The 15436-nt window shown below is 40.7% G+C and overlaps 1 protein-coding gene across 3 annotated transcripts in view; it reads right to left on the minus strand.

Moving 5' to 3' along the window:
• VPS37A (VPS37A subunit of ESCRT-I) overlaps positions 1-15378 on the minus strand; it is a 37315-nt gene extending 21937 nt beyond the window's left edge. For 2 of the 3 annotated variants that reach the window (XM_036296595.1, XM_036296596.1), the window contains exons 1-3: positions 14947-15101; positions 2608-2682; positions 135-249 (exon numbers count right to left, since the gene is read on the minus strand). In XM_036296595.1, the coding sequence (XP_036152488.1) occupies positions 135-249; positions 2608-2682; positions 14947-15071 (315 nt within the window). In that variant the 5' untranslated portion in view covers positions 15072-15101. Of the gene's footprint in view, positions 1-134; positions 250-2607; positions 2683-14946 lie in introns of all 3 variants that reach the window. The other variant, XM_036296593.1, reaches the window with a different exon arrangement.
• Between the last annotated feature and the right edge of the window lie 58 nt (positions 15379-15436).

Genomic DNA, 15436 nt, shown 5'->3' on the forward strand with positions numbered 1-15436 from the left:
GAGAGTGGAAAAGATTTTTGAAACTTACTGATTCCAAAATGAGATTTTAAGTGCATTTTTAGATTTCTAAAGTATTTAGTAAAAAAGTAATACACCTGTTTTATTACTCTGAAATAAATATACCATAAACATACATTGTTTACTAATGGAGAGGTAACATATACTCCTTGTTTATCCATTAAATGATGTCGTATTGGTGGATAAACACTGATCACTGGTTTTTCCTGAGGAAATTGTGGAGGAAGCAATCTGGTAAAGGTAGAACAGATGAAAAACAAAGACAACAAATGTTACATTACATAGTAATAATCCTAAAACAAAGTTAGTTTAAAACACGTTAAATTTTCATACTTTCATTTGGATTCATTATTCAGTAATAAGTGCTCTTTTATAGTTGCTGAGATGACTGAAAATATATAAAAGGATACACTTTGGAAATAAGATTAAGTAATTCCATACAGCAAGCATGTCAAACTTGGCTGCATGCGGCCCACAATGAATATTTTTGCAGCCCAGCCAACATAACAGTATGTAAGAAATGTTTTAATAAAAATTTCATAACGTAATTTTTACAATATCCTGTTATGCATAATTATTAATAACTACAATGTTCGCTAATGACTGATTATTATAATCGTGTTGCATTCATTTCCCTTATGCATCTTACATACAGGCACACCATTTCTCTCCACTGATACTAGCAGTGAATATTTTAGCAGCCGACTGCCACATCATTAGTCTTGGACTGACTTGTTTAGTGTGCGTAACAGGAAATATTTCGCTTTCGGAGAACAAGAAAAATAGGTTTATTTATGTCACGCTTATTAATTTGTGCAGTTATTCAGTGTCTGCTAAGTTAATGTTCAAGAAAAAAATGTTAATTTTTATTAAAATGTCTTATTTTATGTTAACGATGGCTCATTTATTTCAGCCCTTTATATTCAGCATGTCACTATCAAAATAAACCTACGTTTCTATGAAAATTGGAGCTTTTGTTTTTTTTTGCGGCCCACATACACTTAAACCTTATTTATTTGGCCTGTGTTAGCCTTTGAGTTTCACATGCTTGCCTTACAGTAAAACCTACTTAATGTGGAACATGGATACCATGAATATAGAATAGTCTTCACACTGTATCAATTAATTGCTTTCTAATACAATATACCAATACAAATCTCAGCTAAAAATTAGATCAAGCATTTGTAGCATGTGAGTCACACTAACCCAGCCTGGTTACTTACTGGACCACAGGTCTGGTCATATCATTTTTTTTACACGTGGTTTTCTTACTTTTAAAATGCTGCCAAGAATTATTTCACTATCTACTGAATTTTTAAAGAGAAAATGGAAAGTGCTAGGAATGAAACATCAAAGCTGCCTTAATGCCTCAGTTCATATGGCTCTTTTCTAAATGTCCCAATTAACACATCTCTCCCAATTCTGAGGTGAATCACATGGTTTCAAATAAAAAAACAGTACATTCTCAATAAAAGAGAGTGAAAACTTCAACCTTTTTTTGACCTATTACAAATTTAAGATTAGGGAGTGAATCTTAAAAAATGGGATTTTACTGGATATGAGACTATTTTCCAAATTTCCTCTAAAACTCAAAAGAGTATGTCCTTTTAAATTGCTTCTCTGTTCCTGTTGGCTCAAAAAACTCTTTGTTGGCAGCAATGTCAAGAAGAAAACTGGGTCCTTGTTGGCTTCTCCTACTTAGCTGTACATAGGACACTTGGAGAGAAATAAAGCTACTTAATTTATATAGTTGAAGATGTTAAACTCGTTTGGTAAAAAGGCAACACGTGGCCTTTGGAGCCGGCCTAATCTGGGTTTGTATCTTGACTATGCTGTCACTACTTATGTGTCTATAATTTGCTGTCACTACTTATGTGTCTATAATTTGCCCCAATTTGCTACTGTGAGGAATCAAAAAACTGCTGTACACCAAGATAACACAGCATAATACTTGAATTCACTCCTTCAACTAGAATGTAGTAACGCCTCCTCTGTGCAGGCACTACGCTGGGCAATGAGGATATGAAGATGAATCAGCCCTGGTTCCTGTCTTCCAGTTAGGCACCTTTTTACCTCACCCACACACTGCCTCTAGAAGCCAGCCACCTAATATAACCTGAGGTAAGAACTTAATTTGTCCAACTTTCCTCTCTATAAGTTAATAACCTCATGTTTACATTTCTTCCTTTAAAAATAATCAGTAGATCAAATCAGTCTTGAACTTTCAACTTCTTTCGGATGTAAAGGTGAATATATCTCTAATGGTTTTCCATACATGATCTCTTTGATTGTTTGTTATTATCATTCTCCTCTTTCAATCTACTTCCAGCTAAGACTTTAGTACAGATCAATGAAACTGAATACAGTATTCATGATTTTTATATCTTTTTATTGCATTTCCTCTTTTATAGTTTTCTTACGGCAATATACATTAATTTCTTTACAAAATATTTATTCACAAAATTGTGCAACTTTGATAAATTATAGTTACTGGAAAGGGAATATTTAAAATAAGTTCACTTTAAACAAGTTACTTCTAATAATAAATAGTCGTATTATATAGAAAAATAGGATACAATTTCTACTCACATATTAATGTTAATTGTCAGGTTGTTTACGCTGAATGGCAACCTGTATTCCACATCTTTCTGTATTTCAGCTATACTGTAGGAGAAAATTTGAGAAAAAAATTGTTCCTAAAGTTATAAAACCATTAATATTAAAGACAAATATTAAATGTTTTTAGAGCCTACTAAAATTATTTTAAGTATTAATCACAGAATCTAGATGGCCTATATAACTTGTATCTTGAAGGAAAAGTGATCATAGAAAGGTTTATCAAAAAAGAGGCAATAATATTCTGAAATACTTAAGTGTGTGAGAGTGTGTGTGGGGGGGAGGGGGGTAGATGTTGAGGTAAAGGGGCAAAGAATTACACTTGTAATAATGTTAGATTGACTTACTATCACTTTATCTAATTCACTGTTAGTAAAAGCGATTGTGAGCATGCTTAGTTAATACAGATTGGCAAGATATCTGGGTTCTAACTACAACTATGCCACTAACCAGCTGTATTTAAACTTAAAAAGTCTGGATGAGATGTCTCCTACAGTCTTAGGCTGGAGACTGCTGGCTGTTTTCCAAAAAACAAATACTCCCCTTCTTCCTAAGAAAAGCCTAATTTTATTCTGAATTAGTAACGTTCTAGTCTTTTTTGCAGCTGGTTGTTGCTATAGACTTACATGCTAGCCAGTAAGATATACAAAAACTGAAATTGGGGAGTAGAATTTCCAGGAAAGCATTTTAAAGGGGAACAAAAAACCTGGTATGAGTGTATGTGCCCTGTCTGCCTGGACCTGAGAGCTGGACTTCAATCAGCTGTATTGGACCATGAGTGGCCCTGAGAATGGAAGGTTAGGCAGAATTAAGCAGATTGAAAGAAGTAGAGCGGGTTCTTGATGACTACGGAAATGCTGAACAACTTTTTATGTGAGAGAAAAACAAACTTTTATTTTGTGTAAGTCACTATTTTGGGAGTCTTTATTACTAGCAGCTGAACATAATTTCCAACTACTCTAAGTCCCTTATATTTTAACATTCTATATTCAGAATTCTATTTTATTGTTAGTTTTCAGGCATATATTATTACAATTATAATTTACCAACCAGATTTTGGGGGACTCATGTGGAATTCTAACTAACATTCACATTTTCAAAAGGAAAAAATATTAAGTTGTATTAATAAGTTATGGTTGAGAAAAAACTTAACATTTAAACATACAAACTTTTTCAAGCATGAATACCTTTGAAAGGCTAAACGCCTTTGCATAATAATTTATTTTGTTTTGGTTACTTTCAACTTCTTTCAGATGTAAAGGTGAATATATCTTTTTTAGAAAACCTCTTATTTGCCTCATTTTTTTGTACTACATTTTTTGGCCTTTTGATAAAAACCTAGTCTTTAGAATAAGTAAATTTTAGGTAGTTTGAAAGGTTCAAAAGTATTGGGAGTTATGAAGAAATCACATATATTGATAAGCTTACTCCTCTGAGATCCATGGAGTGGGGCTATGACTGAGGAGAAGAAATAGGTAAGGAGACTCAAAATGATGAAATTCAAGATTAGGACTTAAAAATTTTATGAATGTTTTTCTCTGGGAAGCAGGTTTGAAGTAGGATACTGACAGCCTCCTCAGTTGTATGAATGTCATGTAATCAATAAAGTTTTATTAAGTTTTTTATTCCTCTACATTATCTTGGGACCCATGTCACTGCTTCAAGGGAATACACAAACGCATCCACCAGTTCAAAGCCAAGTAGAGCATCTTAGTGACTGAGAGCATGACCTCTTAAGTTAGGCTTCCTGGACGCAAATCCTCTACCACTAACTTGTATGGTCCTGGGCAAGTTATTTAACCTGTCAAAGCGTTATCTCTCACATGGGAAATGGGAATATTACAAACATCTATTTACCTAAAAGAGTTGTTAGATTGAGATAATGCATGGAAAGCCTTCCACATAATACATAAAAATTAGCTATTATTAGATAAGCATTTAGAATTTGCATCTAAGTTGGAGTCTGCCTAAATTTGTAGTATTAAAATTTTAACTGTTTTTAGGCATTGTATTTGGTTAGAAATGTTCAATTCACTGTCACCACAATTAATGACAGCATAATATTCTAGCATATTGTTTAACCTACTCTCTACTTTTAGATATTTAGGTTGTTTCCAATTTTTACTACTGTGAACCATGCTCTGATAAACATTCTTACAACCACATCTTTATGCTGACAGGCAGTACTACTTCAGGTGTAAATAAACACACAATATTTTAAAGCAATACTGTAATCACACCACAAGAGAAAATTTAAACGATGCCCCATTAATAATTTTCTTTTCTAGGTTTTCTGAGACAAGTGTAGTAGTATGGTTTTACCTCAGTGGCTCTAAATCTGGGACTAAAGAAAGCTGAAACAACAGATAACTTTGTTAGTCAGAATGTATGACTAACTGGAATCTTCATTTCTTTAATAGTCCCTAAAACTGTAAACAAATGTACCCTGAAATGCAAGAGGCACTAATTATGGTTAAAAGATTCCTTTTGTAGAACAATCATTCATCTTCTACTTTATATTTTCTGTAAACTTGGATTTAATAGGTAAAACTTGGTTCAACTGAAACAGCTACCATTTTACAGCATCTTGCAAGGAAATACAAATAGAGATGAATATTGTATGGTGTTGGCTCTGAAGAGACGCACATGACATGAAGAAATAGTCAACTAACTAAAGAGCTCAAGGTACTGATACCATGCATTTCCCATGGGTAACTAAAGGACTGTTTAAAGGTGAATAAATGAAGGATTCACATGTAAATAAAGATTATAGGAGAATAGACAACTTCCCCTTTTTATCTAAATCTCCAGGAATATCAAAACAGACTTTAAAAGCAAATCTATAACATTGCTACAAGGCAAGTAGTGCCATAAGCAGAAAAGCAGTTTGGAAGAATCCCTGCAAGATTAAAAAAATGTGATTAGAGTTAAGGAAAGAGGAAAGAAAAAGATAGTAGTAAATACAGAACCTAATGACAATCCAAAACATAAAACCAATGCAAAGTGGAGCCCTTTGAAGGTCCTCCAAGCTCAAGTCAATGCAAACCAGGAGTGTGGCGGGCAGAGCAGGAGCAGCTTTTAGGGTAATGGAAAGGGAGACCTGTAACAGCACTGCATGCTAGAGCACTCTTTTCCCAGGACTGTTCCAGCCAGCACAGAGCACCCGGAATAGCACAGTGAAGTAGCCTGAGGTGGCTTGTCCCATATTGGAGCAAGTCATTTTTCATTCACCACCAGAGGCAGGCTATGATAAACAGTTAAGTATCCTCAAACAAGTCAACAAGGAACCCCAAATACAGAAACAAACACATCTGAAAGGTTTGAACAAAACCAAACAATGCTAGGCATGCTCCAAACTCAGCAAGCCAAAACACAGAAACTCAAGGAAACAGAGTTAATTGAGCAAAGACTATATATTCATGAAATTAAAATCCTCACAGGAACAACAGAAAGTGGCACTCGCTTACACTTACTTACACACACACACACACACACACACACACACACACACGATATAAAACTGATCCTTCTCCTGGAGAATACTAATTAATGCACTTAGGCCTATTAAAGGCTTTGAGAAATTCTAAAGTGTTTGATTTCTAATATGTTTAACATGGATTTATTTCACAATACCTTTTGAACAGTGCTCTGTAGAACACACAGGCTACTAATGACAGATGTGCAAAGAGCTATAGGAACACAGAAAAAAACCACCTCATCAAACGGGTGGGGGTTGTGGTGAGACAGCATAGGGACTTGGCCACAGGACTGGAAAATAATTAGCTGATGCAAACCCCTCCACTTCCTACTCAAAAGCACAGAAGTAACTAATTTTATGTCCCTTCTGAACTGCCGGTTTAAACTACTAACCCCAAGGTGCGACCACTAAACAACCTTTCTTAGGGTGGCATAATGAGCAATTAGCCAGCTTGCCCCCACAGCCCAGGAGCCAACATAGTTACTAAGCAAAGCAGCTGGAAAAGGAAGTCACCAGAATCTATAATGGAAAATTCTTCAAGCCTGCCTTTGTAAAAAAGCCCACCTTTCGACGCAAGCTTATGTCCCCAGCTTATGAAAGCAGCCAAGCAGGGCCAGCCCCTGAGCCAGTTCAGAATTCCTCTGGGGTTTCCTCTCAATTTCCATCTCGGGGAACCTAAGAACCGCAACACTGGTAGCAGCGAGGTCTTCTAGGGAAAAAAATCATATCTGAACTACACATAGAAGTCAAATTAGAGCTAACACTCAGGAAAGTGAAATCCAGGAAATGAAGTGGACATTCTAGGCCGAGTAAACACCATAAGGAAAGCTTCAGAAGGGAGTAACACCGGTCTCTAATAGTCTCTGTATCTTTGGCCACTAAAGAAACTTTACAACTTCTTTGTCTTTGACACCTTTTCATCAGTTACATAACCATCTTCTATGAAAACCAGACACCGAGCTAAGGAGGCTGTACTTTGGGGATCTCCTGAAAGGAATAACACAGCCATGCTTGAATTTTAGAAAGATGCACTGGCAGCCATGTGGAAGAAACAAATTAAGGGAAGGAGACTGGAGGCAGAGAGGAGACTTAGAACCCAGCGGTAGCAGGGAAGACCCAGTGTAACCAGGGTGACCAGGATTTGGCAGGTGAGCAGAGAGTAGAGACAGCTTAGGAGATCCTGAGTAGGAGGGGAGAGGTAGATGTGGCTGGGTTTAATTAACAATGGAGAGAGAAATGACTGCCTGGTAACTTTTTTTTTTAAGGTAGGTATTGACTGATACTACTAAAGGGAAATTAACTAGAGATAGCATCTGAGCTGTAATGATTCTACTAGAGGCCCGGGTACAGTCCCTAGGCCTAGCCTGTGATCAGGGCCATCTCGACACCACCCACCCTGGCCACCCACCCTGGTTCCCATTCGCCATTAGCTATCAGAGCCTGCGGGCTGGGAGGAGGGACTAAGAGGTCGGATGCTCCACCCACTCACCAGTTCCGTCCCCCACTGCCACCCACCCTATTTCTCCCTTTGCCATCAGCAATAGGAGCCTGCAGGCCGGGGAACCAAAAGGTGATCAGTGTACCTCATAGTGACTGGTCGAGTGGTCATTCTGCTGTTATGATCACTGGGTTTTTATTATATAGGATTTAGGAAACTTTTTCTTAAATGGCAACCTACTATATTGTATCATATACTTCACAATTACAACTTTCAATCACTGGTTATAAACAGACTATAAGATTTAATGTATCAAATTAAAATTCACTTAATTATGGGTCTTTGATATACATAATTTTTGAAGTGTACTATGAGCTCAACATCCATTTAGAGTCAAAATGTTGACATTTTATAGATTCTGTAGCTTCAATAGGCTAAGGCATAGCAGATTTTTGGATTTTTTATTGCAACACTAGAGGCCCGGTGCACAAAATTCAGCATGGATAGAGTCCCTAGGCCTGGCCACCAATCAGGGCCGATCGAGGCGTTTCAGCTGCCTGCCCGGGCCTGCCTTCATTCCACGCCGCCCCCTGGTGGTCAGCACACATCATAGCGAGCGATCGAACTTCTGGTCAAACCCCAGCAGGGACAATTTGCATATTAGCCATATATATATATATATATATATATATATATATATATATATATATATATATGATTATTTCCTTCCATAAGGAAGTTTTAATCTCAAATACCTATAATTGTTAAATAATGTAATGAGTGAAGACAGCTTCCTGTAGTACAATAGGGAGTGACTGCAAACTGGTAAAATGGACAAGAGGCAGACTAGTAAGGGAACAGCTACTCTTCAACTCAAAGCTAATACATATTGTTATGTGGGAACAGTTGCCAAATCTTTCCAGAGCTTCCTATGTTAAAAGACAAGTTGGAAGGGGCAAGGACCATATAGGAAATCTCTGTACCTGCTGCTCAGTTTTGCTGTGAACCTAAAATTGCTTAAATTAATAAAGTCTATTTTTTTAATTGGAAATTTGAAAAATTTAATGAAAAAAAATCTCAAATTATAAATGTTGGCAATGTACTCAGGGGCTGGCAACAATAGGAAATTTCAAATAATTTAAGAATATGAAGATTGGTACTAATATCCTATCTAATAAAAGAGAAACACGGTAATTGGCATACGACCGCTACCCTTCCCATTGGATAATCAGAGCAATATGCAAATTAACTGCCAGCCAAGATGGCGGCCGGCAGCCAGGCAGCTGGAAGTGAACATGAGGCTTGCTTGCTTCAGTGACGGAGGAAACCAACGTTCCCCGCCTGCCTTGCCAGCCTCTGAGCTTGCAGTCTGAAACATTGTAACAAATATAGAAGCTAAACAAAACCCCAGAAACCTGCTTTCAGCTGGCCAGGATCTCAGAGCTGGAGTTATACATTGTTTCGATTATAGAACCCAAACCAACCAGATACCTGCTTTCAGCAGCAGAGGCCTCAGAGCTGGAGCCAGAGCTAAAGCTGGCCCAGAATAAAAAAAAAGAGAGAAAGAAAAAAAGGAGCAGTTGGGAGCTTCAGTCACCTGCCAGCCTGAAAACAGCCCTCAGCCCCTCACCCAGACTGGCCAGGCACCCCAGTGGGGACCCCCACCCTGAAGGGTGTGTGACCAGCTGCAAACAGCCATCATCCCCTCACCCAGGCTGGCCAGACACCCCAGTGGGGTGGGGACCCCCACCCTGATCCAGGACACCCTTCAGGGAAAACCAGCCGGCACCCACCTGTGCACCAGGCCTCTATCCTATATAGTAAAAGGGTAATATGCCTCCCAGCACCGGGATCAGCGGAGCCGAGAGGCCTCCCGGCACCAGGATCAGTGTGACAGGGGGCAGCGCCCAAACCCCCTGATTGCCCTGCAGCTCTGTGTGTGACAGGGGGCGGGGCCACAACCTCCCTACCCGCTCTGCTCTGTTCGTGACAGCAGAAGGCGCCCCAACCCCCTGATCAGCCCTGCTCTGTGCCTGATAGGGGGGAGCTCCCCAACCCCCTGATCGCCCTGCGGCTGTGTGTGTGACAGGGTGCAGTGCCCCAACCCCCTGATCCGCCCTGCTCTGTGACAGGGGGCGGTGCCCCAACTCCCCTATCAGCCCTGCTCTGTGCATGACGAGGGGAGCTCCCCAACCCCCTGATGGGCCCTGCTCTGTGCATGACGGGGTGGCGCTGCAACCTCCCCATCGACCCTGCCTTCAGTGTGACAGGGGGCGGTGCCCCAACCCCCCAATCGGCCCTACCCTGAGCGTGACTGAGGGTGGCATCGCAACCTCCCAATATGCCCTGCTCTGTGCATGACAGGAGGCGGCGCCCCAACTCCCCAATTGGCCCTGCTCTGAGCCCGACCAGGGGCTGCACCTAGGGATTGGGCCTGCCCTCTGCCACCCGGGAGCAGGCCTAAGCCAGCAGGTCGTTATCTCCCGAGGGGTCCCAGACTGCAAGAGGGCACAGGCTGGGCTGAGGGGACCCCCCTCCCCCCCAGTGCACAAATTTTTGTGTACCGGGCCTCTAGTTTTTAAAATAAAGATAATTGCCATTTACAGAGTACCTACTGTGTGCCAGAGAATATTCTAGTTTCTTTACATGTACTATATCTAAAATCCTTCAAAATGCATGCATTGCTTTTGTGTAGAAACTCTGGAATGGACTTGCTTTCTGAATGGGAAGTCAGATGTAGTCCTGCCAGAGGTAGATGAGCTTTAGGTAGGCTGGTGAGGGATTCATAAACAATAAGCTAGGGCTAAGAGGCAATATGCATGTCGGTTAAGAAGTAATGGCTCCAGGCACACTAATTCTATGCAGTAGAAAAAGGGAAGTAATTTGTCATATGCTTACTATGTGCCAGAGACAACAATAAATGATTATATACTAGTATAATACCTAAATATCAACAATCCTGCACAAGAGGAATCACAATTCCTAATTTTACAGATGGAAGCTCAGAGAAATTAAGTAACTTGCCAATAGGTCACATTGTTAGTATATAGTATATATATACTATATATACTATATACTAACAATATGTTGGAGCCAGAATTGGAATCCATGATAGTTTGATTACAAAGCTTTCATTCACCTAGTCAAGCTGCTTTTCCTAAGGTCAATAACTTTTGCTTACTTCCATTTATGTTGCTCAAATTCATTTTGTCTTTTATCTCTAACATAATGTTCACATCAGGTAACCTGAGGAAACTATAGACTTTCCAGTAGGCAGTAAGAATTCAGGTAGTCAATCGGTCCTCTCACTCCAGTAGCTCTAGGACTATTAAGGTTATGTGAACACCCAAGTTTGCACTGCCAGTTAATGACACATCAGGATCTCCTGACTTCTGGTACAGGGCTTCTTTCATTAAAATTATTAGTCATCCCAGAGTAAAAAAGATAGCAATTCTGATAAACATAATTCCCAAATTAGATTTTCTTACTGAATATAAAATAAAAATAGCACCAGAATTATCATCCACTTTATTAAAATGATGCAGAAATCCTTTGCTTGAGACAGCTGATATCCCTAAGCAAAAAGTAATGAAGGATTACTGTTTTATAACTTAGAATTTACATAGTTAATTGCAGATAATAGTTACCATTTACAGCATGTTGTGCTTTTAGACCTAAGGAAATACAAATAAAGTAAGCTGCCTTTAGATATTGAGAGAGAGAGAAACCAGGATAATTAGGATGGTAACTGTTCAGACCATCAGTTTTCAATATTGTCTGATTGCAGGGACAATGCAGGGAAATACTTAACAGCTTCACTTCTGAGGAATCTTTAAATTTTGGGATTAGTGAGTATCACCTGGGACATTTTCAACTACAACTAATTGAAAATCCAGGTTGAAAGTGGTTTAAACAGTACGGGGTTATTAATGTTATACAGTAAGAGGTCTAGAGGCAGGAAGTGCCCCTGAACTGGTTACTTCAGCATCACAATCTCATCACGGACATTCCAGCTTTCTACTCTGTAGTCAGCCTGTCTTCCTTCCCTGATCCAAGCAGTTCCACATGTCCATGTAGCACAATATCCAAAACATTTCCTTTCAGACATCTTTATAATTGAGAAAATGTTTGAACAGCTCCCCAGCAACTTCTCTCCTCCAACTCCCACTGACCATAAGTTCACAGGCCTGCTTTCACAATAACTAGCAGCAGGACCTGAACCATCATCACTGGCGTAAACAATCATTATTTACTTGCTGGGGTTGAAAGAGCACAGCCTCCAATCAGTAGGTGGCTTTGCAGGTAACCAGATAACAACAGGTGTTCTCCCAAGAAGTCAGGGGAAGAGGATTTGGGTGGGAAACAAAACAGTGTGCTTTGGCAGTGGTTCTCAACCTTCCTAATGCCGCGACCCTTTAATACAGTTCCTCATGTTGTGGTGACCCCAACCATAAAATTATTTTCGTTGCTACTTCATAACTGTAATTTTGCTATTGTTATGAATCGTAATGTAAATATCTGATATGCTATATGTGTTTTCCAATGGTCACGACCCACAGGTTGAGAACCGCTGCTTTAGAGCAAGCTTCTTTAGGAAGCAGAACTACAGAATGAGTCCCATTCCTACCCAGAAAGTCTGGAATTATGGTGATACCTGTTATTCAGAAGGTGGAATATGTCACTTAAGCCTAGTCAGCATGACTCTCAATTTCCATTTTCATGGCAGACAAACATATTATTATGCTCTGGTTAAACACTCTTTGTTGTCACCTATGAGTTTCCAATTTACCTTGCCTTGTCAGTAAGACTTAGATGAGGAAATACACATAAAACTCATCTAGCCTTTAGGAGGAGAGGCATGAGGAAGATAAGGAAGAATTTCTTAAGGTTAACAAAAAAAAAAAAAGGCGTTTACATTCATAGAGAAAGGGAATAAACAACATGCTCTTTCCTAAAATGAAATGTTTAAGAGTTGGAAGGAGCCCTAACCGGTTTGGCTCAGTGGATAGAGCGTCGGCCTGCGGACTGAAGAGTTGGAAGGTAAATGAGAGAATTGGGGGGTAGGGGTGGGGGTGGGGGGGACAGAAATCTGAAGAAGGGAAGAAAAAATAAATCGGATACTTTCACTGTCAGGAAGAGCTGTTGACCTTACATTTGGAGAAGGGACAGATATGAAAAATGAGGGAGGTAGGCAGCACACACAATTTAGGAAGTTTTATATTATTCATTAAAATACCATTCAAAACATTTCAACTTTTGCACAGTGCACCTTCAGAATAACCAACCAGTGTCCTTCTGCCCAAAAATCTTTTAAGTATAAGTTGTAGCATGCTGCACAGATCATTTTTTACTAGCTAGCTTTAACATGTATGAGTTAAAAAGGCAGATTTTACAAAAATAGGTGGATACCATTTTTCTGGAATCATACCATTCCTGGAATGTACTTGTCTCCTAATTATCCAAGTTTAGTTTATAAATGTGTAATATTTCAACAACAACAACAACAAACTTCAAGTATTTTATAAAAGAACTTGCAGGAATAAAGAGTACTTAAAGTTAAATTTTTATAACATTACAAAATATGTAGATAATGTTACATGACCAATTATATGTCCATTATGTCTGGCTCAAAAAATAAATAAAATGGATCCTTACTGCATTTGTTCAAAGCATTTACAGATCCTCTTAAAACAACTTCAGAACTCCTTAGATTAATAATTACTGCTTTAGAATCTCACCTTATTTGGGAGGCCAAAAAGATAAATACATTTCAGATCAATCGCTTCCCATATTTACCAGCCTTAGCAGCAAAGGACTTTGGAATATTTGAAAAATTCAACTCCAACCCCAAAGAATAAAATTTTGTCAGCAATGAGAATACTTAACAGAATATACTAAAGGCTTAAAGCAATTAATTCCAAAGGTGTGGTTCTAAAAAAGTATTTTGGCAATAGTAGTACTAGTTTAGTACAGCAATAGTCATACAAGTGGCACTTTCTGAGGGGACAAACTTTTGTTATGTTTGTTTCAATTAAAAAAAAATGAGCCATTTTCATAAGAATATCTTTAAGAGTAGCTCTTACAGGTTAGAACACAACTCTATTTAGAAAAAGACTTCTAAGAACTCTGTGAACTTAATTTTCCAAAAAGAAAGCCCCCTTTAGATAAAAGAGCATGCTACTTTTTCTGGTTAAATGCCACAAATTTTTACCTTTTGAAAGTTCTGAACAAGTAGAACAATTGAGACAAAAGAACCAAGAAACAGCTGAAGTTCAATCAGCAATAGGCCTCATTTTAGCCAAATTGATTTTGTAGTGAATTTTTACCAATCTATCTAATTTAAAATTATTCTACACCTTAAGTTACTTGCTTGGGAAAAATTAGTAGAGTAACAGATAAAAATTGCCTCTAATCGTTTGTCAACAGGACTTAATTTTATTCTCTTAAAACACATATCTTTACAATGGATGAACAGTTTATTTTAAAAGGGTTAGGGTTGAGCGATGTTAACATCTTTACATCAAAATGCATGCTGTGACACCTCTAAGTAAATACACTTGCATTAATTCATACGGTAACATTAAGAGGCGGTGCTAATTTTTGAAAACCATTAAGAGGCCACAGGTATCTGCAATATAAAAGGAGAAGCAAACCAGGTGACAGTAGAAACGGCTGAAATCATTGGAACTGCAAAATACTTCTGACCTGACCCGGCTGAAAAGGAAAACCTCCTAGGAAGACAACAGAACCATCATGATGACTATGACCGCTCCCGAGGGTGGGAGCAAGAACAACAGTGAGCAATGCACCGAGGGGAGGGGGAGCTGGCACAGGGTGGATCTTAAATTAGAGACCTAAGAGGATTGAGGATGTCACTCCCAGGGGACAACTCGCTGAGAAAAACTCGGGCTTCCTTTTCCTCGGATGTTGCGACCGTTCCTTTACCCCCCCTCCCCCACACCCCCATTTCCCACTCTTTGTGAATCTTGGACATTGCGCTTCACAATGCTTTTTGGCCACGTAAAATATCTTCACACTTTGGCCAAAGCGGCCATCAGGTGGCCAGAGGGAAAGGGCAGTGAAGAGGGAAGCAGGGCAGAGCGAGGGATCTTGGAAATAGCCCATGAGCCAGATTATAGTCAGCGGCCATGTGTCAGGAGGGCTGAGCAAGTCAGAATTAGAGGAGCTGAGCAGTGGCGGGGCAACGGGGGAGGGTCCGGAGGAAAACGCTGAACTGGGGTCCGAGAAGCCAGAGCCCGCGTGCACACCACCCAGGACCCGGGGAGGTCTATCAACCAGAGGCAGCTGGCGCGGAGCCGGCCCGGGAGCCGCGAGTGCGATTCGTCCCAGCCCGCCCGCCCGCCCTCCTCGGGGCCGAGAGGGAGCGACCAGTCACCTGGAGTGGGAGCTCCGCAGGGACTCGATCAGGCGCTGCTTCTGCTGCTGGAGGCTGGTGAGGCCGCCGGGGGACCCCGCTGCGGAGGAGGAGGCGCTCTTGGTCAGGGGGAAGAGCCAGCTCATCCTCCCCGGCTCCCCGGGCCCGAGGCCCTAGCCGGCCCGGCCGGCCTCTCCCAGCGGCTCAGGCCGGGGGTGCTTCCACCACGGAGGAGCAGACGGACGCCCGGGACCCGAGCGCGGGGCGGCCACGTCTCCTCTACGCGGGCCCGCCTGGCGGTCCCCGGGCCCTCGGGGGCATGCTACGACTGCGGGTACTGGACGCCGGGAACTCGCGGGCCGGGACCGGGCCCCTACCTCCAAGGCCCGGCGCCAAACCGGCCAGACAGCCTCGCCGCCCAGCCTTCACCGCCCCCAGCTTCCGCCCTGCGTGCCCCGCCCCCTGTGCGCACCGCGTCATCAGCCGGAGCCGCCGCCGCCGCCAGGACGTA

The sequence above is a fragment of the Myotis myotis genome, unplaced genomic scaffold, assembly GCF_014108235.1.
Source record: "Myotis myotis isolate mMyoMyo1 unplaced genomic scaffold, mMyoMyo1.p scaffold_m19_p_3, whole genome shotgun sequence".
Classification (NCBI taxonomy): domain Eukaryota; kingdom Metazoa; phylum Chordata; class Mammalia; order Chiroptera; family Vespertilionidae; genus Myotis; species Myotis myotis.